Source organism: Pseudophryne corroboree, chromosome 9 (genome assembly GCF_028390025.1).
Source record: "Pseudophryne corroboree isolate aPseCor3 chromosome 9, aPseCor3.hap2, whole genome shotgun sequence".
NCBI classification, from domain to species: domain Eukaryota; kingdom Metazoa; phylum Chordata; class Amphibia; order Anura; family Myobatrachidae; genus Pseudophryne; species Pseudophryne corroboree.
In genome coordinates, this window is record NC_086452.1 from 176,045,362 (window position 1) to 176,072,640 (window position 27,279).

Genomic DNA, 27,279 nt, shown 5'->3' on the forward strand with positions numbered 1-27,279 from the left:
CCGTGAACTACCGCACTGTACTGTGTCTGCTGCTAATATATAGACTGGTTGATAAAGAGATAGTATACTCGTAACTAGTATGTATGTATAAAGAAAGAAAAAAAAACCACGGTTAGGTGGTATATACAATTATGGACGGGCTGCCGAGTGCCGACACAGAGGTAGCCACAGCCGTGAACTACCGCACTGTACTGTGTCTGCTGCTAATATATAGACTGGTTGATAAAGAGATAGTATACTCGTAACTAGTATGTATGTATAAAGAAAGAAAAAAAAACCACGGTTAGGTCACTGGTATATACAATTATGGACGGGCTGCCGAGTGCCGACACAGAGGTAGCCACAGCCGTGAACTACCGCACTGTACTGTGTCTGCTGCTAATATATAGACTGGTTGATAAAGAGATAGTATACTCGTAACTAGTATGTACGTATAAAGAAAGAAAAAAAAACCACGGTTAGGTCACTGGTATATACAATTATGGACGGGCTGCCGAGTGCCGACACAGAGGTAGCCACAGCCGTGAACTACCGCACTGTACTGTGTCTGCTGCTAATATATAGACTGGTTGATAAAGAGATAGTATACTCGTAACTAGTATGTATGTATAAAGAAAGAAAAAAAAACCACGGTTAGGTCACTGGTATATACAATTATGGACGGGCTGCCGAGTGCCGACACAGAGGTAGCCACAGCCGTGAACTACCGCACTGTACTGTGTCTGCTGCTAATATATAGACTGGTTGATAAAGAGATAGTATACTACTAATATTATATACTGGTGGTCAGGTCACTGGTCACTAGTCACACTGGCAGTGGCACTCCTGCAGCAAAAGTGTGCACTGTTTAATTTTAATATAATATTATGTACTCCTGGCTCCTGCTATAACCTATAACTGGCACTGCAGTAGTGCTCCCCAGTCTCCCCCACAATTATAAGCTGTGTGATCTGAGCAGTCAGACAGATATATAATATATATAGATGATGCAGCACACTGGCCTGAGCCTGAGCAGTGCACACAGATATGGTATGTATGTGACTGAGTCACTGTGTGCTGTGTATCGCTTTTTTCAGGCAGAGAACGGATTATAAATAAAAGTGGTGGTCACTGGTCACTATCAGCAAAACTCTGCACTGTACACTACTGAGTACTCCTAATGCTCCCCAAAATTAGTAAATCAAGTGTCTAAACGGAGAGGACGCCAGCCACGTCCTCTCCCTATCAATCTCAATGCACGTGTGAAAATGGCGGCGACGCGCGGCTCCTTATATAGAATCCGAGTCTCGCGATAGAATCCGAGCCTCGCGAGAATCCGACAGCGTCATGATGACGTTCGGGCGCGCTCAGGTTAACCGAGCAAGGCGGGAAGATCCGAGTCGCTCGGACTCGTGAAAAAAAACATGAAGTTCTGGCGGGTTCGGATTCAGAGAAACCGAACCCGCTCATCTCTATGCATTTGGCACCCCTTGCATTGCGGTATCATTTGTCCAGGTGCAGTTATTTACTCTTTTTTGCTTTACTCTCATCTTAGAATCAGGCCCTTGATCTCTCGTACTTACTTTGATTGTACTTTATTTATGTTTAATAATTTCTGCTAGACTAGTACAAGTTTTTCACTGAAAAAACACACACCACATGCTATGTTATAAATATTATTATTTAATTTGTTATTAGAAATAATGAGAAGAAAAAGGAGTCAGTTTATAAATGGGTGCACTCTTTCCATATCATGTGATAATGTGCAATTGTTTATTAACATTATTTACTTTATTTACATATTATAAAAAAAAAAAAGAAAAAAGAGTATTCCTCATACGTACTGTATCAGAAAATACCGATACCCACGTGGAGCTATATCCTTTTATTAGTGTTCCACATGTTGTATCATAATGACCCTAAATTAGGGTCATGCTAAGCGAAATATAACATTTATAGATAGTAATAGAATAATGTGATAGAAAAATAAACAAATTGTTTATGTGGTAATGAAAATAAGAAAGTTTTAAAAACAGTCCGTGTGTCATCTCTTATTCTGAAAATTCACTTATTGAACACTTTTTATTGAGTTTGTGTGTTCCTTAGCTTCAATTGTTTATATACAATTTAAATGGTAATGATCCCTTTAAATTTACAATCACTGTACTCTGTCATATTCTCCTTTTTTCCCTCTTACGTCCTAGAGGATGCTGGGGACTCCATAAGGACCATGGGGTATAGACGGGCTCCGCAGGAGACATGGGCACTCTAAGACTTTAGATGGGTGTGAACTGGCTCCTCCCTCTATGCCCCTCCTCCAGACCTCAGTTAGATCCTGTGCCCAGAGGAGACTGGATGCACTACAGGGGAGCTCTACTGAGTTTCTCTGAAAATACTTTTGTTAGGTTTTTTATTTTTAGGGAGCACTGCTGGCAACAGGCTCCCTGCTTCGTGGGACTGAGGGGAGAGAAGCAGACCCACTTTCCTGGACTGATGGGCTCTGCTTCTTAGGCTACTGGACACCATTAGCTCCAGAGGGTCGGAACACAGGTGTCGTCCTTGCTGTTCGTCCTAGAGGCGCGCCGCCGTCCTCCTCACAGAGCCGGAAGATAGAAGCCGGGTAAGTATAGGAAGCAAGAAGACTTCAAAGGCGGCAGAAGACTTCGGTTCTTCATAAGGTACCGCGCAGCGGTTGCGCTGCGCGCCATTGCTCCCACATCACACACAGGCACAGCAAGGGTGCAGGGCGCAGGGGGGGCGCCCTAGGCAGCAATTTTTACCTCAAATAAGCCTGGCACATAAATAGATACTGCGGAGGCAGTATATGAAAAATCCCCTGCCAGTATAAAGAAAAATAGCGGGACCGAAGCCCGCCATCAAGGGGGCGGAACTTGATCCTCCAGCACTAACCAGCGCCATTTTCTCCACAGCAAGCTGCAGAGAAGCTGCTCCCGGACTCTCCCCTGCTGAACAAGTAACAGGGGGCAAAAATGAGGTGGGGGGGGCACATTTATTTGGTGCTAATTTGTATATAAAAGCACTGTACAGGCTGGGACTTCGTTTCAGTATCTAGTGGCGCTGGGTGTGTGCTGGCATACTCTCTCTCTGTCTCTCCAAAGGGCCTTATTGTGGGTCTGTCCCCATATTCATATATCCCAGTGTGTGTGGGGGTGTCAGTACGTGTGTGTCGACATGTCTGAAGCGAAAGGCTCGTCTAGGGAGGATGCAGAGCAGATGGTGGTGGTGTCTCCGTCGGCACAGCCGACACTTGATTGGTTGGACATGTGGAATGTGTTAAATGCTAATGTGACTTTATTACATAAGAGATTGGACAAAGCAGAGTCCAAGGACAAAGCAGGGAGTCAATCCATGGCTTTGACTGTGTCACAAGACCCTTCAGGGTCCCATAAACGTCCCTTTTCCCAGGTAGCAGACACTGATACCGACATGGATTCCGACTCCAGTGTCGACTATGATGATGCAAGGTTGCACCCAAGAGTGACCAAGAGTATTCAATATATGATTATTGCAATAAAAGATGTTTTGCATATCACAGAGGACCTCTCTGTCCCTGACACGAGGGTCTGCATGTTTAAGGAAAAGAAACCTGAGGTAACGTTTCCCCCATCTCATGAGCTGAACGCTTTATTTGAAAAGGCTTGGGAAACTCCAGACAAGAGACTGCAGGTTCCCAAGAGAATTATCATGGCGTATCCTTTCCCCTCACAGGAAAGGTTACGGTGGGAATCCTCGCCCACGGTGGACAAGGCCTTGACGCGCTTATCCAAAAAGGTGGCACTACCGTTCCCGGACACGGCGGCCCTAAAGGACCCTGCGGATCACAGCCAGGAAACTACCTTAAAATCAATTTATGCGACTACAGGAGCCCTGCTCAGACCTGCAGTAGCGTCGGCATGGGTGGGTAGCGCAATTGCAGCGTGGGCAGATAACTTGTCATCTGACATTGACACCCTAGATAAAGATAGTATTTTGTTGACCTTAGGTCACATCAAGGATGCAGCGTTATATATGAGAGAGGCTGCGAGAGATATTGGGCTGTTGGATTCAAGAGCCAATGCCATGGCAGTTTCTGCTAGAAGGTCCCTGTGGACCCGTCAATGGACTAGTGATGCTGACTCAGAGACATATGGAGGCTTTGCCTTACAAAGGTGAAGTTTTATTTGGGGAGGGCCTCGCGGACCTGGTTTCCACAGCTACCACGGGTAAGTCTTCTTTTTTGCCTTATGTTCCTCCACAGCAAAAGAAAACACCTCAATACCAGATGCAGTCCTTTCGGTCTCATAAGTTCAGAAAGGGTCGTGGCTCTTCCTTCCTCGCCAGAGGTAGAGGTAGAGGGAAAAGAACACCAGCTACGGCTAGTTCCCAGGAACAATAATCCTCCCCGGCCTCTACAAAATCCACCGCATGACGCTGGGGCTCCGCTACGGGAGTCCGCACCGGTGGGGGCACGTCTTCGACTCTTCAGCCAAGTCTGGGTTCAGTCGGATTTGGATCCTTGGGTGGTCGAAATTGTATCCCAAGGCTACAAACTGGAGTTCGAAGAGGTGCCTCCACACCGATTTTTCAAATCGGCCTTGCCAGCTTCTCCCCCAGAGAGGGAAATAGTTTCAGCTGCCATACAAAAGCTGTGTCAACAGCAGGTGATTATAAAGGTTCCCCTAGTGCAACAGGGGAAAGGGTTTTCTTCAACCCTATTTGTGGTCCCGAAGCCGGATGGGTCGGTCAGACCAATTCTGAATCTAAAATCCCTAAACCTATATTTGAAGAGGTTCAAATTCAAGATGGAATCTCTCTGGGCAGTGATCTCCAGCCTGGAAGGGGGGGATTTTATGGTGTCACTAGACGCAAAGGATGCATACCTTCATGTCCCCATATATCCGCCTCATCAGGCGTACCTGAGATTCGCTGTACAGGATTGTCATTACCAGTTTCATACGTTGCCGTTTGGGCTTTCCACGGCCCCGAGAATTTTCACCAAGGTAATGGCGGAAATGATGGTGCTCCTGCGCAAGCAGGGGGTCACAATTATCCCATACTTGGACGATCTCCTGACAAAGGCAAGATCAAGAGATCAGTTACTAAAAAGCGTGTCTCTCTCCCTGAGAGTACTACAACAACACGGCTGGATTCTAAATCTACCAAAGTCGCAGTTAGTTCTGACAACTCAGCTGTCATTTTTGGGCATGGTTCTGGACACGGAAAAAATGGAAAAAGCCCAGGAACTCCAGAACACGGTCAAGGACCTGCTGAAAACAAAAAGAGTGTCAGTTCATCAATGCACTCGAGTATTGGGAAAGATGGTGGCGGCCTACGAGGCCATTCCGTTCGGCAGGTTCCATGCGAGAACTTTTCAGTGGGACCTTCTGGACAAGTGGTCAGGGTCCCATCTACAGATGCATCGGAAGATAAGCCTGTCCCCCAGGGCCAGGGTCTCTCTCCTTTGGTGGCTCCAGAGTGCTCACCTTCTAGAGGGTCGCAGGTTCGGCATTCAAGATCGGGTTCTTGTGACCACGGACGCGAGCCTCCAAGGATGGGGAGCAGTCACACAAGGAAAAAAATTTCAGGGAATATGGTCGAGCCAGGAGGCTTGTCTACACATCAATGTGCTGGAATTAAGGGCCATATACAACGGCCTGCAACAGGCGGAGAATCTTCTTCGCAACCTACCCGTTCTGATCCAATCAGACAATGTCACAGCCGTGGCGCATGTAAACCACCAGGGCGGGACGAGGAGCAGAGCAGCAATGGCAGAAGCCACCAGGATTCTTCGCTGGGCAGAAAATCATGTAAGCGCTCTGTCAGCGGTCTTCATTCCAGGAGTAGACAACTGGGAAGCAGACTTCCTCAGCAGACACGATCTCCTTCCAGGAGAGTGGGGACTTTATCAAGAGGTCTTTGCAGAGGTAACAAGTCGACATGATGGCATCACGTCTCAACAAAAAGCTTTGGACATATTGTTCCAGGTCGAGGGACCCTCAGGCAGTGGCGGTGGATGCCCTGGTGACACCGTGGGTGTTTCAGTCGGTCTATGTGTTCCCTCCACTTCCTCTTATCTCAAAAATATTGAGACTCATAAGACGAACAAGAGTGCAGACAATACTAATTGTTCCAGATTGGCCTCAAAGGGCCTGGTATTCAGATCTTCAGGAAATGGTCACAGAAGATCTGTGGCCTCTTCCTCCCATGGAGGATCTGTTACAACAGGGGCCCTGTGTGTTCCAAGACTTACCGCGGTTACGTTTGACGGCATGGCGGTTGAACACCAAATCCTAGCTAGGAAAGGTATTCAGGGGGAAGTCATCCCTACTCTAATCAAGCTAGGAAGGAGGTAATGGCGAAGCACTATCACCGTATCTGGAGGAAATATGTATCTTGGTGTGAAGCCAAGAATGCTCCTACAGAAGACTTTCAGCTGGGTCATTTTCTCCATTTTCTGCAGACAAGAGTGGATATGGGCCTAAAGTTAGGCTCCATTAAGGTGCAGATTTCGGCCTTATCTATATTCTTTCAGAATGAATTGGCTTCTCTCCCAGAAGTCCAGACTTTTGTAAAGGGAGTGCTGCACATCCAACCTCCTTTTGTGCCCCCAGTGGCCCCGTGGGACCTTAACGTGGTGTTACAGTTCCTTAAATCACACTGGTTTGAACCTCTTCAAACAGTTGAATTCAAATTTCTCACTTGGAAGGTGGTCATGTTGTTGGCCTTGGCATCTGCGAGGCGGGTGTCCGAATTGGCGGCTTTGTCTCACAAGAGCCCCTATCTGATTTTCCATGTGGATCGAGCAGAGTTAAGGACTCGTCCTCAATTTCTGCCTAAAGTGGTTTCGTCGTTTCATATGAACCAACCTATTGTGGTGCCTGTGGCTACGGGTGACTTGGAGGATTCCAAGTCCCTTGATGTAGTCAGGGCCTTAAAAATTTATGTAGCCAGGACGGCTCGGGTTAGGAAAACAGAGGCACTGTTTGTCCTGTATGCAGCCAATGTATGTTGGCGCTCCTGCTTCTAAGCAGACTATTGCTCGCTGGATCTGTAACACGATTCAGCAGGCTCATTCTACGGCTGGATTGCCGTTACCAAATTCGGTAATGGCCCATACCACTAGGAAGGTGGGCTCTTCTTGGGCGGCTGCCCAGGGCGTCTCGGCATTACAGCTTTGCCGAGCAGCTACTTGGTCGGGTTCAAACACTTTTGCAAAATTCTACAAGTTTGATACCCTGGCTAATGAGGACCTCATGTTTGCTCAATCGGTGCTGCAGAGTCATCCACACTCTCCCGCCCGGTCTGGTATAAACCCCATGGTCCTTACGGAGTCCCCAGCATCCTCTAGGACGTAAGAGAAAATAAGATTTTAAACCTACCGGTAAATCTTTTTCTCCTAGTCCGTAGAGGATGCTGGGCGCCCGTCCCAGTGCGGACAAATTCTGCAGGGCTTGTATATAGTTGTTGCTTACATAAGGGTTATGTTACAGTTGAGATCAGTCTCTGGCTGATGCTGTTTTGTTCATGCTGTTAACTGGTTTAGTATATACCATGTTGTACGGTGTGGATGGTGTGGGCTGGTGTGTATCTCACCCTTAGATTAACAAAAATCCTTTCCTCGTACTGTCCGTCTCCTCTGGGCACAGTTCTATAACTGAGGTCTGGAGGAGGAGCCAGTTCACACCCATCTAAAGTCTTAGAGTGCCCATGTCTCCTGCTGAGGCCGTCTATACCCCATGGTCCTTACGGAGTCCCCAGCATCCTCTACGGACTAGGAGAAAAAGATTTACCGGTAGGTTTAAAATCTTATTTTTTTTTTTATGTGCATTTACCAAATATTCTCTAATGGTAATATACTGGTTACAACATGCGATGTGAAGGGGGTTTAACTGCTCAGACCCGTTTTAAGAACCATTTAAAGAACCGTTTCAAAAGCAGGTTTTGCGATGTGAAAGCAGCATAAATTTCAAAAGATCATTACCATTTAAATTGTATCTAAACAAATGGAGCTAAGGAACAAAACAAACTCAATAAAAGAGTACACTAATGCTGCTTTCACATCGCAAAACCTGCTTTTGAAACGGTTCTTTAAACGGTTCCTAAAACGGGTCTAAGCAGTTAAACCCCCTTCACATCGCATGTTGTAACCAGTATATTACCATTTCATTACCGTTTTGGTACCTTTCACACTGAACCCGTTTCACCCATAGAAAACAGTGGTTGTCATTATAAATGGACTTTTCTGTCCCACACATTATTAATAATTATAAATTAATTAATTATTAATAATTTGGATAGTCGTACGATGGAACCCAGCAGCTTGAAGCATTTTAACCATGTTTTTATATATGAGTGTATCCTTGACTGTCCCAGTTATTTGTCTGCAGATTTCCTCATCCCCTCTGATTCTTAGCAGCTCCCTCACCTCTTCATCACTCCAAGTTGCCATTGTATAATATATTTGCAGTAAGAAAACGCTTCTAAACCCACTCTCATGTGTCTCAAGTGTTTTTCCTCCAGCTTCCTGCTTCTGCCTGGTGACATCACACATGGAGACAGCCTATCACCTTCTGTGGCTTGGAAATACCGTTTCTGAGCCTTTCACACTGCACAGTGAAACGGTTCTGAACTGGGTAGGACCCTGCTTTTTAATAGAGATGAGCGGGTTCGGTTTCTTTGAATCCGAACCCGCACGAACTTCACTTTTTTTTTCACGGGTCCGAGCGACTCGGATCTTCCCGCCTTGCTCGGTTAACCCGAGCGCGCCCGAACGTCATCATGACGCTGTCGGATTCTCGCGAGACTCGGATTCTATATAAGGAGCCGCGCGTCGCCGCCATTTTCACACGTGCATTGAGATTGATAGGGAGAGGACGTGGCTGGCGTCCTCTCCATTAGAATAGATTAGAAGAGAGAGAGAGAGAGAGAGATTGTGCAGACAGAGTTTACCACAGTGACCAGTGCAGTTGTTGTTAAGTTAACTTTTATTTAATATATCCGTTCTCTGCTATATCCGTTCTCTGCCTGAAAAAAACGATACACAGCAGTCACACAGTGTGACTCAGTCTGTGTGCACTCAGCTCAGCCCAGTGTGCTGCACATCAATGTATAAAAGCTTATAATAATTGTGGGGGAGACTGGGGAGCACTGCAGGTTGTTATAGCAGGAGCCAGGAGTACATAATATTATATTAATTTAAAATTAAACAGTGCACACTTTTGCTGCAGGAGTGCCACTGCCAGTGTGACTAGTGGTGACCAGTGCCTGACCACCAGTATAGTAGTATATTGTTGTATACTATCTCTTTATCAACCAGTCTATATTAGCAGCAGACACAGTACAGTGCGGTAGTTCACGGCTGTGGCTACCTCTGTGTCGGCAGTCGGCACTCGGCAGGCAGTCCGTCCATCCATAATTGTATAATTATATACCACCTAACCGTGGTATTTTTTTTTCTTTCTTTATACCGTCGTCATAGTCATACTAGTTGTTACGAGTATACTACTATCTCTTTATCAACCAGTGTACAGTGCGGTAGTTCACGGCTGTGGCTACCTCTGTGTCGGCAGTCGGCAGGCAGTCGTCCATCCATAATTGTATTATTATAATATATACCACCTAACCGTGGTTTTTTTTTCATTCTTTATACCGTCATAGTGTCATACTAGTTGTTACGAGTATACTACTATCTCTTTATCAACCAGTGTACAGTGCGGTAGTTCACGGCTGTGGCTACCTCTGTGTCGGCAGTCGGCAGGCAGTCCGTCCATCCATAATTGTATTATAATATATACCACCTAACCGTGGTTTTTTTTTCATTCTTTATACCGTCATAGTGTCATACTAGTTGTTACGAGTATACTACTATCTCTTTATCAACCAGTGTACAGTGCGGTAGTTCACGGCTGTGGCTACCTCTGTGTCGGCAGTCGGCAGGCAGTCCGTCCATCCATAATTGTATTATAATATATACCACCTAACCGTGTTTTTTTTTTCATTCTTTATACCGTCATAGTCAGTCATACTAGTTGTTACGAGTATACTACTATCTCTTTATCAACCAGTGTACAGTGCGGTAGTTCACGGCTGTGGCTACCTCTGTGTCGGCACTCGGCAGGCAGTCCGTCAATCCATAATTGTATTATAATATATACCACCTAACCGTGGTTTTTTTTTCATTCTTTATACCGTCATAGTCAGTCATACTAGTTGTTACGAGTATACTACTATCTCTTTATCAACCAGTGTACAGTGCGGTAGTTCACGGCTGTGGCTACCTCTGTGTCGGCACTCGGCAGGCAGTCCGTCCATCCATAATTGTATTACAATATATACCACCTAACCGTGGTTTTTTTATACCACCTAACCGTGGCAGTCCGTCCATAATTGTATACTAGTATCCAATCCATCCATCTCCATTGTTTACCTGAGGTGCCTTTTAGTTCTGCCTATAAAATATGGAGAACAAAAAAGTTGAGGTTCCAAAATTAGGGAAAGATCAAGATCCACTTCCACCTCGTGCTGAAGCTGCTGCCACTAGTCATGGCCGAGACGATGAAATGCCAGCAACGTCGTCTGCCAAGGCCGATGCCCAATGTCATAGTACAGAGCATGTCAAATCCAAAACACCAAATATCAGAAAAAAAAGGACTCCAAAACCTAAAATAAAATTGTCGGAGGAGAAGCGTAAACTTGCCAATATGCCATTTACCACACGGAGTGGCAAGGAACGGCTGAGGCCCTGGCCTATGTTCATGGCTAGTGGTTCAGCTTCACATGAGGATGGAAGCACTCAGCCTCTCGCTAGAAAACTGAAAAGACTCAAGCTGGCAAAAGCACCGCAAAGAACTGTGCGTTCTTTGAAATCCCAAATCCACAAGGAGAGTCCAATTGTGTCGGTTGCGATGCCTGACCTTCCCAACACTGGACGTGAAGAGCATGCGCCTTCCACCATTTGCACGCCCCCTGCAAGTGCTGGAAGGAGCACCCGCAGTCCAGTTCCTGATAGTCAGATTGAAGATGTCAGTGTTGAAGTACACCAGGATGAGGAGGATATGGGTGTTGCTGGCGCTGGGGAGGAAATTGACCAGGAGGATTCTGATGGTGAGGTGGTTTGTTTAAGTCAGGCACCCGGGGAGACACCTGTTGTCCATGGGAGGAATATGGCCGTTGACATGCCAGGTGAAAATACCAAAAAAATCAGCTCTTCGGTGTGGAGGTATTTCACCAGAAATGCGGACAACAGGTGTCAAGCCGTGTGTTCCCTTTGTCAAGCTGTAATAAGTAGGGGTAAGGACGTTAACCACCTCGGAACATCCTCCCTTATACGTCACCTGCAGCGCATTCATAATAAGTCAGTGACAAGTTCAAAAACTTTGGGTGACAGCGGAAGCAGTCCACTGACCAGTAAATCCCTTCCTCTTGTAACCAAGCTCACGCAAACCACCCCACCAACTCCCTCAGTGTCAATTTCCTCCTTCCCCAGGAATGCCAATAGTCCTGCAGGCCATGTCACTGGCAAGTCTGACGAGTCCTCTCCTGCCTGGGATTCCTCCGATGCATCCTTGCGTGTAACGCCTACTGCTGCTGGCGCTGCTGTTGTTGCCGCTGGGAGTCGATGGTCATCCCAGAGGGGAAGTCGTAAGCCCACTTGTACTACTTCCAGCAAGCAATTGACTGTTCAACAGTCCTTTGCGAGGAAGATGAAATATCACAGCAGTCATCCTACTGCAAAGCGGATAACTGAGGCCTTGGCATCCTGGGTGGTGAGAAACGTGGTTCCGGTATCCATCATTACTGCAGAGCCAACTAGAGACTTGTTGGAGGTACTGTGTCCCCGGTACCAAATACCATCTAGGTTCCATTTCTCTAGACAGGCGATACCGAAAATGTACACAGACCTCAGAAAAAGAGTCACCAGTGTCCTAAAAAATGCAGCTGTACCCAATGTCCACTTAACCACGGACATGTGGACAAGTGGAGCAGGGCAGGGTCAGGACTATATGACTGTGACAGCCCACTGGGTAGATGTATGGACTCCCGCCGCAAGAACAGCAGCGGCGGCACCAGTAGCAGCATCTCGCAAACGCCAACTCTTTCCTAGGCAGGCTACGCTTTGTATCACCGCTTTCCAGAATACGCACACAGCTGAAAACCTCTTACGGCAACTGAGGAAGATCATCGCGGAATGGCTTACCCCAATTGGACTCTCCTGTGGATTTGTGGCATCGGACAACGCCAGCAATATTGTGTGTGCATTAAATATGGGCAAATTCCAGCACGTCCCATGTTTTGCACATACCTTGAATTTGGTGGTGCAGAATTTTTTAAAAAACGACAGGGGCGTGCAAGAGATGCTGTCGGTGGCCAGAAAAATTGCGGGACACTTTCGGCGTACAGGCACCACGTACAGAAGACTGGAGCACCACCAAAAACTACTGAACCTGCCCTGCCATCATCTGAAGCAAGAAGTGGTAACGAGGTGGAATTCAACCCTCTATATGCTTCAGAGGTTGGAGGAGCAGCAAAAGGCCATTCAAGCCTATACAATTGAGCACGATATAGGAGATGGAATGCACCTGTCTCAAGTGCAGTGGAGAATGATTTCAACGTTGTGCAAGGTTCTGATGCCCTTTGAACTTGCCACACGTGAAGTCAGTTCAGACACTGCCAGCCTGAGTCAGGTCATTCCCCTCATCAGGCTTTTGCAGAAGAAGCTGGAGGCATTGAAGAAGGAGCTAACACGGAGCGATTCCGCTAGGCATGTGGGACTTGTGGATGCAGCCCTTAATTCGCTTAACAAGGATTCACGGGTGGTCAATCTGTTGAAATCAGAGCACTACATTTTGGCCACCGTGCTCGATCCTAGATTTAAAGCCTACCTTGGATCTCTCTTTCCGGCAGACACAGGTCTGCTGGGGTTGAAAGACCTGCTGGTGACAAAATTGTCAAGTCAAGCGGAACGCGACCTGTCAACATCTCCTCCTTCACATTCTCCCGCAACTGGGGGTGCGAGGAAAAGGCTCAGAATTCCGAGCCCACCCGCTGGCGGTGATGCAGGGCAGTCTGGAGCGACTGCTGATGCTGACATCTGGTCCGGACTGAAGGACCTGACAACGATTACGGACATGTCGTCTACTGTCACTGCATATGATTCTCTCAACATTGATAGAATGGTGGAGGATTATATGAGTGACCGCATCCAAGTAGGCACGTCACACAGTCCGTACTTATACTGGCAGGAAAAAGAGGCAATTTGGAGGCCCTTGCACAAACTGGCTTTATTCTACCTAAGTTGCCCTCCCACAAGTGTGTACTCCGAAAGAGTGTTTAGTGCCGCCGCTCACCTTGTCAGCAATCGGCGTACGAGGTTACATCCAGAAAATGTGGAGAAGATGATGTTCATTAAAATGAATTATAATCAATTCCTCCGCGGAGACATTGACCAGCAGCAATTGCCTCCACAAAGTACACAGGGAGCTGAGATGGTGGATTCCAGTGGGGACGAATTGATAATCTGTGAGGAGGGGGATGTACACGGTGATATATCGGAGGGTGAAGATGAGGTGGACATCTTGCCTCTGTAGAGCCAGTTTGTGCAAGGAGAGATTAATTGCTTCTTTTTTGGGGGGGGTCCAAACCAACCCGTCATATCAGTCACAGTCGTGTGGCAGACCCTGTCACTGAAATGATGGGTTGGTTAAAGTGTGCATGTCCTGTTTTGTTTATACAACATAAGGGTGGGTGGGAGGGCCCAAGGATAATTCCATCTTGCACCTCTTTTTTCTTTTCTTTTTCTTTGCATCATGTGCTGATTGGGGAGGGTTTTTTGGAAGGGACATCCTGCGTGACACTGCAGTGCCACTCCTAGATGGGCCCGGTGTTTGTGTCGGCCACTAGGGTCGCTAATCTTACTCACACAGCTACCTCATTGCGCCTCTTTTTTTCTTTGCGTCATGTGCTGTTTGGGGAGGGTTTTTTGGAAGGGACATCCTGCGTGACACTGCAGTGCCACTCCTAGATGGGCCCGGTGTTTGTGTCGGCCACTAGGGTCGCTAATCTTACTCACACAGTCAGCTACCTCATTGCGCCTCTTTTTTTCTTTGCGTCATGTGCTGTTTGGGGAGGGTTTTTTGGAAGGGCCATCCTGCGTGACACTGCAGTGCCACTCCTAGATGGGCCCGGTGTTTGTGTCGGCCACTAGGGTCGCTAATCTTACTCACACAGCTACCTCATTGCGCCTCTTTTTTTCTTTGCGTCATGTGCTGTTTGGGGAGGGTTTTTTGGAAGGGCCATCCTGCGTGACACTGCAGTGCCACTCCTAGATGGGCCCGGTGTTTGTGTCGGCCACTAGGGTCGCTAATCTTACTCACACAGCTACCTCATTGCGCCTCTTTTTTTCTTTGCGTCATGTGCTGTTTGGGGAGGGTTTTTTGGAAGGGACATCCTGCGTGACACTGCAGTGCCACTCCTAGATGGGCCCGGTGTTTGTGTCGGCCACTAGGGTCGCTTATCTTACTCACACAGCGACCTCGGTGCAAATTTTAGGACTAAAAATAATATTGTGAGGTGTGAGGTATTCAGAATAGACTGAAAATGAGTGTAAATTATGGTTTTTGAGGTTAATAATACTTTGGGATCAAAATGACCCCCAAATTCTATGATTTAAGCTGTTTTTTAGTGTTTTTGGAAAAAAACACCCGAATCCAAAACACACCCGAATCCGACAAAAATAATTCGGTGAGGTTTTGCCAAAACGCGTTCGAACCCAAAACACGGCCGCGGAACCGAACCCAAAACCAAAACACAAAACCCGAAAAATTTCAGGCGCTCATCTCTACTTTTTAACCATTTCAAAATACCAGTATTTTGAAAACGGTAAATTTAAGGTGGCCCTTTCACACCGCAGCTAGAACCGTTTAGGAAGGCTGAAAAATCGGCAATTTACCGTGTTAAAGCTGCGGTGTGAAAGGGGTATAAGTGAATTTTGAGAATAAGAGATGACACACGGACTGTTTTTAAAACTTTCTTATTTTCATTACCACATAAACAATTTGTTTATTTTTCTATCACATTATTCTATTACTATCTATAAATGTTATATTTCGCTTAGCATGACCCTAATTTAGGGTCATTATGATACAGCATATGGAACACTAATAAAAGGATATAGCTCCACATGGGTATCGTTATTTTGTGATATATATGAGGAATACTAATTTTTTTTTAAATAATATGGAAATAAAGTAAATAATTTTAAGAAACAATTGCACATTATCACATGTGATAGGGAAAGAGTGCACCCATTTGTAAATTGACTCCTTTTTCTTCTCATTATTTCTATTCAACCATTGAGTCAGTGGGTAGCACCAGTATACCAAACCAGTGGCGGAACTAGCGAGCGGTGGGCCCATGTGTGACAAAATGCTTTGCCCCCCCCCCCCCTCCCCCTCATCCCATCCAAGTCCACCCCCTCACCCCTGGAGAGGATATGGTGAGGGGGACCTGCTCAGGGCCAGAGAAATGGATACCTAGCAACAGTGCCGTAACTAGACATTTTAGCACTGTGTGCAAGAAACGGTATCGGAGCCCCCCCTACTCCATGCAAAACAGGGGCAGTGCAAAAAATAGGGGTGTGGCTTCGTGGGGAAGGGGTGTGGCCACAAAATAATACCAATTCATATAACGGTGCACAGTAGTCTCCATTATTAAAATTACGCCGCGCGATAGCACCACTACACTAGGTAGAGCCCCTTTTACACCTTACGGCAGACAGATTCCCCTTTTTTACACATTACGGCAGACAGCGTCAACCTTTTACACATTACGGCAGGCAGCGTCAACCTTTTACACATTACGGCAGACAGCATCAACCTTTTCATTACGGCAGACAGCGTCCCCTTTTTACACATTACGGCAGACAGCGTCCCCTTTTTTACACATTACAGCAGATAGCGTCCCCATTTTTACACATTACGGCAGACAGCGTCCCCATTTTTACACATTACGGCAGACAGTCTCCCATTTTTACAAGGCAAGAGATGCAAACTCAATATAAAAATAAATAAAATACATACACACACATATATATATATATATATATATATACACACACACACACATATATATATATATATATATATAGTGTTTATACATATGCAACACAATTAAAGACATTTAAAATAACTAATTCCTACCAGGGGCTGTTGCTGCACATAGGGAATGACCAGCAGCTCCTCTCTCTCCCTCCCTTCCTCCCTCCCATTATGACAGTGGATGCCGGGGATGGCCACGAGATCTTGGCGTGATGCTTGTCAGATCCCCGGCGCCCAAACACAGAGAGAGAGAAAGAGGAAGCCGAGGGAGGGGCGGAATATAAACAGGAAGGGGAGGAGCTGAGTTAGCTGCCCCTCCTCGCTTTCCTGATTGACATCTTGCAGCAGCATTTTATTATAGGAGGACGTGTGGAGGAGGAGGCGCTGGAGAGAGCGTTCCCTCCTTACAGCAGCAGCAGCCAGTGAGACCTGACCGACCAGTAAGTTTGTATGAGGGAGGGACGGACCCTCCTCCCTCTTCAGCCGGGCTGCCGCAGGTGCTGGGTGTGTTACACAGGCGGCGGGCGGCAGCGTGTCTGGTGCTGCCCTGATCTATTCGTGACACGGGTGGGCGGCGGGACGCAGACCCGACGGGAGCGTTGCTGGTGCCTGGTGTGCGGCGACCGCGGCATGATACAATGAGTCATTGTGAGTCATTGAAATGCCGGCGGCTGTGGGTCCCTTGAGTGCGGCGGGGCCCCAGTGCAATGCACTGGCTGCACTGCCAGTAGTTCCGCCCCTGTACCAAACAATATGAAAATATTCATTACACTATACAGGTTGAGTATCCCATATCCAAATATTCCGAAATACGGAATATTCCAAAATACGGACTTTTTTGAGTGAGAGTGAGATAGTAAAAACTTTGTTTTTTGATGGCTCAATGTACACAAACTTTGTTTAATACACAAAGCTATTAAAAATATTGTATTAAATGACCTTCAGGCTGTGTGTATAAGGTGTTTATGAAACATAAATGAATTGTGTGAATGTACACACACTTTTTTTAATGCACAAAGTTATAAAAAATATTGGCTAAAATGACCTCCAGGCTGTGTGTATAAGGTGTATATGTAACATAAATGTATTCTGTGCTTAGATATAGGTCCCATCACCATGATATCTCATTATGGTATGCAATTATTCCAAAATACGGAAAAATCCCATATCCAAAATACCTCTGGTCCCAAGCATTTTGGATAAGGGAGACTCAACCTGTAATGGGATACAGTATATACATTCTCTACAACTATCGGTGTAAAATATATATTCTTAGTGCGGGATCTCTCATTCCTCCCTTTAAGTTGTTATTGTAAAGTATTATTACCATTCTCAACATAACCAGGTAGGTATAATGCCCGACTGCTTGGTATGGCAACTTTTTCATCTTTTCCTTTATTGTCAACACGCACTTTCAAGTTGTGTCTGCCATTTCCTTGGTATTCGGTGAAGTATCTGGAATAAATTCCATCATTCTTGATAATATCCGCACCTTAAGGGAAAACACATAAGTTGTTACACTGCCCATAACAATAATAGGGCCTGACGATGTCAGATGCAGTGGAGAGATATTTTTGGTCTCAGTCACGCCGCGCATGAATCGCAGTACAGATTTGGATGAACTGTAGCAGAAGTGTAAAGGAAGTGTATGTGGTGTTTATGGTGGTGACTGGGAAGTAAGAGTGTGGCTAATCAGATGCATGGAGATGTTGCATCTTATGGGACAGTAGCGGGTGTGTTGCTGAAAGTGGCTGCATTGAGAAATGCAGAGTCGTTCACACAGGAGGTCATATTCAGACGGCTAACCTGCTCCTGCCAAAGGGCTGGAGCAATATTTGATAGTGCAGTCAATGTTGTGTCTAAAGATGTACCAAGCAGTATTAGAGGGCCTAAGAACACTGACAGTGGGCATCCATTCCTTGCACATGCAGATGTAAGGATATACAGATGTGTCCTCTTACATCCTTTCTGCAGTTACGCTAAACAGCCCTTCAAGTCGCTCCATGCAATAGCAGGACTCAATAGCGCCTAGTGTTTTTTGGGGGGATTTATGCCTGTGAAAATGTATCTTAGTTGCAAAGTAATGCAATAGGATTCACAAGCAGATCCTGCTGATTAAAATGATATGCAGCATGCCTATATTCTGTGTGTAATTGCGGCTGTATCTGCATCCGAAATGCCACGTTACATTGTTTTCCAGGAAAACACTAAAGCATAGCATTTTGTATGCAAATACAGTTGCAGTCACACACAGAATATAGACATGCCACATATAAATGTAATCAGCAGAAGGTGCTCACACGTTCTATGACATTACTTTGCAACTAAGATGCATTTTTGCGGGAAAAACACAAAAAAAGACGCTCTGCACTACTGAGTCACACAGCACTTGTGTGTTATGTGTAATGTGATTTGTAGCGCATGGAGCAAAGATGTAAGAGGACACATCTATACACCAGGGAAGGGTTTTGCAGTGGCATTAGCATAAAGTTGCAGGCAGAACTGCGGCAGATAATGCAGACACTGATGCATCTGACTCAAAATCAGGCCCAATTAGGTGTAAATTGCTGAGTAAATGATCAATTGATTATTTAAATAGCTTACAGAGGAACTCTAAACTCTACTGTAGAAAACCCTATTAAGTACTGCTTAGTTGTCATATAAACTACATTGTGTTACTAAGGATGAGGCACATTTTGTCTGTTACATGTTGCTTTAAACTAGAAAGAAGGCACAAGCTTAATGTACAAAATAGTAAACTAAAATGTGATCATATATACAATTGAATTACACTACAAACTGCTACATGTGGTAAAATTGAAATAGATATTTCTGTCCTCTAGAGGATTAGCAGTGTGTTCTAGCTGGCATGGATCAATAGATCTACAGTAAAAAGACAGTTAATAGGTCAAACCTAAATGGTTGCCATGGAAAAAGGTAGACAGAAGAAATGGTTGACAGGTACAAAAAGTCAAGAGGGTCAAAAGGTTGACATGAAAGTGGTCGACACAAGTTTTTTTGTATGTTTCACCACATCTGAGGATAATTAGTGGAAATGTGTACCCTTGCAGGGTCACTGCGATCGTCACACTTTGGGCAAGGTGACTTGCTCCGCCACCTTCTGCGCTCGGCACAGGTTACTATTCCCAGTCCATGTGGATGGTAAATAATGGAAAAGTTTAAAAAAATTTAAGAAAAATTGTGTGTCAACCATATGTGTGTCAATCATTGTCATGTCGACCCTTTGAACCTGTTGACCTTAATCACTGTCTACCTTTTACCTGTCGACCTTCAGACCTTGTTGACCTTTTGTATGTCAACCATTTGGGGTCAACCTATTAACTGTCTATCTTAGTCTTATAGATCTATCAACCGGATACCATTCTAGCTCAGTGATATTCAACCCCAAGTGTCACCATATTGCTATTCCTGCACCTCAAAAGACTTGTTTCCAAATAGACCGTATTGCAAATCTTTGGATCAGGGGAGCCCAACAGCATATTCAGGAGTTCCAACCCACAGGCTGCATACCTCTTTCATACATTATAAAATAAACTACCTACTCTTGACAGTTTGGTACAAACAAGATACTGTGTATATATATATATATATATACAAACAAATATAAAACCATAGCACTCGCCACCCCAGAAGCGGGGTGCAATGTCTGCACTCACCGCTCATAGGGTGGGGTGCATGTAGCCCGTGGCCACCTACTTAAATATATCCAAACATAAAATTCAGCATTCACAATAGCAAGCTCACTTATCCTCACAACATCAATAAATAAATGATGGGGGTTTAGTTAGTGAATTGGCCAATGCACGGAAGCCTGCAAACCGCTCGCCAAGGTACCCCACCTTCTTGCAGGTCCTACACTATCACAGAGTCTTAAAAATGAAAACCTGGCAACTGTATCACGCATAATATAACTGCAAATATGCCCACTAGGTTTAATGTGTACCTGCTACATATCTTATGGCTTTTAAAGGTACACTAGTCACCTGACACTGGCTGATAAATTACTAAGGAGCAGCTGACACAGGTTTAGAACAATTGAGTTTACATAGGGGTGCATGAAAAAGCTTGTGGCCACAGTTAATAAGAGTTAACCAAAGATTAACCCTGCAATATACAAACAAATATAATACCTTGGCGAGCGGTTTGCAGGCTTCCGTGCATTAGCCAAATCACTAACTAAACCCCCATAATTTATTTATTGATGTTGTGAGGATAAGTGAGCTTGCTATGGTGAGTGCTGAATTTTCTGTTTGTATATATTTAAGTAGGTGGCCATGGGCTACATGCACCCCACCCTATGAGTGGTGAGTGCAGACATTGCACCCCGCTTCTGGGGTGGAGAGTGCTGTGGTATATTGTGCATATTGCAGGGTTAATCTTTGGTTAACTCTTATTAACTGTGGCCACAAGCTTTTTCATGCACCCCTATGTAAACTCAATTGTCCTGAACCTGTGTCAGCTGTTACTTAGTAATTTCTAAGCCAGTGTCAGGTGACTAGTGTACCTTTAAAAGCCATAAGATATGTGGCAGGTACACATTAAACCTAGTGGGCATATTTGCAGTTATATTATGTGTGATACAGTTGCCAGGTTTTAATTTTTAAGACTCTGTGATAGTGTAGGACCTGCAAGAAGGTGGGGTACCTTGGCGAGCGGTTTGCAGGCTTCCGTGCTTTGGCCACTTCACTAACTAAACCCCCATGATTTACTTATTGATGTTGTGAGGATGAGTGAGCTTGCTATAGTTAGTGCTGAATTTTCTGTATGTGTGTACATGTATATATATATATATATATATATATATATATACATACACACAGTATATATATAAAATAACATATCTACAACAAATGAATCAGTAATCAAAAATTTTTATAGATCACAAATATTCCTGTGACTAGTTAGCAAGAAAGGCGTGTACTGCTTAAAGCCCTTAGCCCCAGTTTTTAGATGTAGAAGAGCTATGTGTTGCTGCAGGAGGGCCATGTGAGTGAGAGGATCAATGAGATTTGTCTTCCTGCTCATGCCTCTCCTCTTCCTGCTCATGCAGTCATTGTAAAGTGGAAAACTTGAAGGTTTTGCCAGTCTGTAGGATAGATGGGTGTGGGATGATCGATAGACAGTGTCTAGTTAGATACTCAATAGACAGACACCACATGTTAGACAGACATTAGGTCGACAGGGTCAAAAGGTTGACATGAAAAAGATGGACAGTACAGAAGGTCGACAAACTCTATGCCGACATGGGGTGGTCTTCAGTTTGCCAGCGGCCGGGCTCCCGACGACCAGCATACTGGCACCGGAATCCCGACCGCCGGCATACCAACATCTTTTCTCCCTCTTGGGGGTCCACAACCCCCCTGGATAGAGAATAGATAGCGCGGTGCACATAGCGCGCCACCGTGCCCGCAGCGTGGCGAGTGCAGCGAGCCTGCAAGGGGCTCATTTGCGCTCGCCCAGCTGTCGGTATGCCGGCGGTCAGGATTCCGGCGCCAGTATGCTGGTTGCCGGGAGCCCGGCCGCCGGCATACCCTACTACACCCCCGACATGTATAGAGAAGGTATGAAATGGTCCAAAAACATGCAAAATGGAAAAAAAAAACTGTCTACCTTTTTTATGTCAACCATTTCATGGAGACCTTTTGACCCTGTCAACATTTTGACACTGTCGACCTTTTGTACTGTCTACCTATTTTATGTCGACCTTTTGACCCTGTCCACCTAATGTTTGTCTAACATATGGTGTCTATCTATTGACTGTCTAACTAGACACTGTCATTTATCATCCGGATACCATATAGATACCCTGGAGACACAAGAAAAGTAGCTGCACTGCAAGTGAGATGTGTCCAGGTGTGTATTTGTCTGTCTCTGGTAGGGAAAGCAGGTTAAACTCCATTAAGTGTAGGTTTGAAGTGAATGAATATACACTATGTAAAATGCTGCTTAGTATGCTGTCACTATAAACAAAGAGTAATAATAATTAGAGAATAAATCTTACTATGCACGTATCTAATTATGGAGATCTGATTGTTTAGTAGGTGGGCTGCACTAATATATCTTAAGAAAACCCAGGTTACCTAATGGCTGCAAAAACCCACTAAGAAAACCCAGGTTACCTAATGGCTGCAAAAACCCACTAATGTGGTCCTTGGTTGACAGGATTCATTCTTAAAGAATTTTATTTAAAAATGTGAATGTGGCTGTGGGTAGTGTAATAATGGGCACACATGCAGTGTGTCCTAACTAGCAAAGTTGCTGAAACTAACATCACTGTACACAGTAGTGTCAAAACAAGTTCAGGACCAGATTATAGACTGATCGAAATCAATATAATTTAATAAATTGCATTCAGCTTCAGATAAAATAACCCCCTTTTGAAAGAATAAACCGTTTGATGTTTCTTAAGGGGATATGTATCAAGCCTTGAAGACGGATAAAGCAGAGAAGTTGTCAAAGTGCAACCCACCAGATTCAATTGTTCTTCTAATCTAGGGGCATTAGCAGATTCAAAGGGGGGCAATCAGGGCGATCACCAGCCCCCCCCCCCCACCACCACCACCCCAACACCACCACCACCACATAGCTAACACCTCGCCCACGTCACTTACTTATCTTGCGTGGCGCCGGGACCTGGCTGTCACAGCAATGACGGCTGGCCCTGTCCTCCTATGCACATGTACGGCTGTGATGCGTATAGGACAGAGCCAGCGGTCATCACTGTGACAGCCAGGTTCTGGCACCGTGCAAGATAAGTAAGTGGCATGGGCGAGGTGTCTATGAAGCTGACATCTGAAAGTGCCATTTTCAGCAGTGGAGTTTCCCCAAGATCAATCTCTTCTCAGGAGTTTTCACTGCTGCTCCAGGCTCCGGTCTCCTGCATGCCGCTGATTAAGCAGGTTCACCACTGCCAGGTACACACTCTGCCCAGTTCCGTCCAAGACAAAGTTATTAGTGGGGTGCCCGGACTGGATCAGTTTAAGGAGATGCAGCAGGTACCATGTCTGGGCATGGGGGGCAATGGTGCAAGACACGGTGGATGGTCAGCTCTTCCTCCCAGAGCATTGCTGCATAGCATCAGTTAGCTGCCTGGTGCCCTTTCACACACTCTCCACTATCTCTCTCTTCTCCCTCTCCCCATTCAATTGATGCTCCCTCACAGTCTGACTCCCTGATTCCTCCCTCTCTCGCGCTCTCTCAATTCCCTACTATCTCTATGAATTCCTTTAGCCCCCTCTCTCCCTCACCCTTCTCCTATACTCTCTCCCTTCCCCTTACCCCCTCTATCTCTCCCACCCTTATCCCCTCGCTCACCTTTCTCACTCTCTCCCATTTTTCAACCCCCCAACTTCTGTCTCTCTCTCTCTCTCCCTCTTTCTCTCTCCAGCTTCTGTCTCCCCTTATTTCTTTCTCACTAGCTTCTGTCTCTCTCCAACTTCTGTCTCTCTCCCCTCCTTCACTCATTACCAGCTCCTAGCCCCCAGTCTCTGTCCCTTCAGTCTTTGTCATGTGAATATGATTAGGTACTGTAATATGATATATATACTGTTAGTGGGAGGAGTAATGTGTAGAGAGGGGAGGGGTCAGTTTTCTTCAACCCCCCCCCCCAAAAAAAAAAAAAAAAAAAGAAGAAGTAAGGTCTAGATCCCCTACTGTCTAGGGGGAGATTTATCAAAGCTTGGAGAGAGAGCTGAATTGTTGGTACTTTGTCTGTCTCCACTTTATCTCACTCCAAGATTTGAGAAACTCTGCAACATAGTCTTTTGAAATGACAGAACCTCAGTTACTTTGGGAAACTACTCTTCTTTATCTCTTTCCAAAGCTCGATACCACTGGCTTATTTATAATGGGTGCAGTGTGTGCAGTGGGTCCAGCGGGGATCACACCGCACAACCTGAAGACATTATTTTTAATACTTACCCTCTGGAGACGCAGGGCGCAGCAGTGCTGCAGAAACCACTGGGATAATGGAGCGGCGCCATTTTCTTAGTGTTCCGCGCATGCAAAGTATAGTTAAATCACTGGGAATATGGCTGCAGTGTGATTTTCCAGGAGATCTGCGCATGTGACCTAGTCTCTGGGCAGCGCTGGGGACCCTAGTGCCCAGACAAACAGTGCTGCCGGCAGGGCTTGATTAAGAGTTCCAGCCGCACTTGGCTAATACAGAAGTGGCCGCCATCGCCTTCCCCACCTCACCATTTTTTTCGCTCATTTTCAGCTAAAAATCTGTAATTGTATGTAAAAATTTGCCACAGATTCAATTATTGTTTGCTGATACAAATTATATTTCTTCTTACTTCTTTAGGTCTTCACAGCAGGCAGCCAGCAGCATTAGCCTGATCTCACAAGACCAAGCTGAGAGTAAGTACCGGACTAGGGAAGCTAACAGCATTGGATTTGCTGTTACCAGCCTGCATATCTTAGCCCGGGTGTTAGTGACAGATGGGGCCCGCTCCCTTGAAACCAGGGACGTCCCCGATGACAGCTTAGGGCAGATGATCGGTGATGACACAAATGAGCAGCACCAGCGCCGGTTAGAGGTAATAAACACAGAAACAAAAAGAAACCTAATTAAACTATTGTGCTGGCGCTGCACTGCATCCCCCAGGACCCAGCGTTCTACGCTGCAGCCTGATCAGCCTATTGGTTGATCAGGCCCTCGCTGCCGGCTAGAGGGGAGTGGGCCCAGACTGATCCTGCACACGGGCCTCCTCCTCTTTAGAAACACCCCTGCTAGATACATCTCATCTCTTCATATACCCTACCAAAAAAAAGAAAATACTTTAGCATCAAATACCTCACCTGCACCATTGTCCAAAAGCGGCAGTGTTATAACCTTTCCATTCTGTGCTTCAATAAAAGCAGTGACTTTTACTCCTATAACTGGAGTAAACCCCTGGGTTACAGTCGCATACACAATCAGTGGACTGGGATATCGGCTTGTGTCACTACTCATGTACGTATCAGCAACAATCGGTGGCACGTCTGGATTGGCTGCTCTGGAATTCACTGTTAATCCAAGAATTTGGTCTGCTGGATGCGCATTACATAAACTGTATTCCCAAGCACCTCTCTGCAATGAGATGTACACATTGTGGTTATAGTTTAAGGTAATAGAAATTTAATAACTATAAGATTAAAAAAAAAAAAATACATTTAGATTGTATTGTTTTATGCTGAAGAAAAAAAAACCCACTGATGTTACCCAAACCTGTTTCCATAGGAGTCTTTGTAAAAGATAATTCTGAGTAGTCTGCATGTCAGACAATATTTGATTTACATTTTTTAAGCAACAGTTAAAACATAAGCTCATCTTTTCTTTTAGTATTATAGAGCAACTTCACAATTTATTAAGCCACATTAAACTTCACCACTATAACATTTTTAACCATAATTGCCTACTCTTCCAAACTTGGAGGAGTTTTATCAGCTCCCAGGAAAGAAGACACATGTCCCACTATGAATCGCGTCATAGCAGCTCCTCCCCCAGTTATGTATTTTGGCATTGCTTATTACGACACAATTTGTAGTGCCATGCCCCCCGCCCCTCCTGCCTTGTAAGTTATTCATAAATATTGAAATTAGTGGCATTGTGCAGTGAGGAACAGGACCACAATGACATGACTCTCCATGAATCTCGCCATCATACCCCAGGACCTCTTACTTCCTGCAGAGTAGGCAAGAATGCATTATAGTCACTATCAGCCAGGGTCAGACTGCTCATCTGGCACTTCTGGCAAATGCCAGAAGGGCCGATGGGCTTGTGGGCCGGTCCTGTCAGGCAAAGAGACTGGAAGGCCGCTCCTCCGCCTCCCCTCCCGTCTCCATAGAGATGGAGGCATGCCGTGAGACCATGCCCCCATGACTCGCGGCGTGCCCCCGCCCCCCTCATCTCCATGGAAACGGGGGCGTGCCATGAGTCAATGCCCCCCGACTCACGGCATGCCCCCGACTTTAGTGACCATGCATCCCCGTACAGGGCGCACTGTGACCTTTGGCATGTGCTCACGCACACGCCAGGACCGAATTCGGACCCCAGTCCATCCCTGCTATCAGCCGTACATAAGGTTTTTTAATAACAAATGCACTCACAAACAAAAGAAATTTAAAAGCATGTAATAACACTGGTGCTAGAGATGGCTGTATACTCATCGATCCAAAAAGCCCACATAGTTCCGGATACTCCTAAGCGCAAGTTCAGGATCAGTCCTATACCTCAGTCCACCAGGTAAAAAAGAAGCCACACCGCTTCTTTTGTTTGTGAGTGCATTTGTTATTAAAAACCCTTTTTCCTTTGAATGGGAAGTCTGCACTATTGCTTTGCCTTATTCTGTTTCAGCCTGAAGTTCAGGTGGATATCAGAAGAATCATTTTCCTTCAAGCTGAAACTTACTATATGCTTGCAACCCATTGACACATTGTGAGTGTGGTATATAAAGAACCGTTCTGTGTTTTTTGAATTGGATGTCTGCACTATTGTGTTATTATATTTTTTTCAGTTCAGACAATTCAATATATGGTGATACCCAGGAAGTTATTCCCCATAAAGAAACAAAAGGGAAGTAACACTCTTCTATTTCATGTAATCATTTAGGACTAAATTTGCGCAATCTATACACCGATTTATTTGTAAACGGCATACCATACTACACCCGTATAAAACATGTTACACTTCAGGTGAGACAGATTAGATCTATATCACAGTGTATAAAACAAGTCAGACCTGTATTTCTTTCCTAAATGCAATATCAGTATTTTCCCTGCATACAAAAAATAAATACATTTGCGCCCCTTGTACGGCAACATTGTTTATTTCGGAGGCAAAATTCTCATTTTTGCTCTTACCCTTAACTTGGCTTTAAGGGCCCGATTCTGAGTCATGCGCTTCTGAGGGCGCTTTACCCTATGGCTGCGACATTCATTGTACTCACTTTCATATGCGAATGAGGCAATTGGCTGAACTAAGTTGCAAATCTGTGTGTGTGCGCCTATCACGCCCACTTTTCTAGTGTTGCAGACCTAATTGTCATCATTAGTATGGCCACTTGCACCAGTCACATAATAGGTGAATGAAATCTTCCAGAAATAGGCGTTCCTTTTCCATATGCATGATTAAGAATCGCTCAGAGCTTTACATACACACCAAAAACATTCCCATCAGAAATAGCCACTCTGTGCAACTTGA

The 27,279-nt window shown here is 45.3% G+C and overlaps 1 protein-coding gene across 1 annotated transcript in view; it reads right to left on the reverse strand.

The window, feature by feature from the left end:
* Positions 1–27,279, reverse strand: part of LOC134957797 (calcium-activated chloride channel regulator 1-like) — a 141,387-nt gene that overhangs the window by 13,557 nt on the left and 100,551 nt on the right. Inside the window, exons 11-12 of the mRNA XM_063939965.1 lie at positions 24,897–25,167; positions 17,401–17,565 (exon numbers count right to left, since the gene is read on the reverse strand). Coding sequence (XP_063796035.1) covers positions 17,401–17,565; positions 24,897–25,167 — 436 coding nt within the window. The remainder of the gene's footprint in view (positions 1–17,400; positions 17,566–24,896; positions 25,168–27,279) is intronic.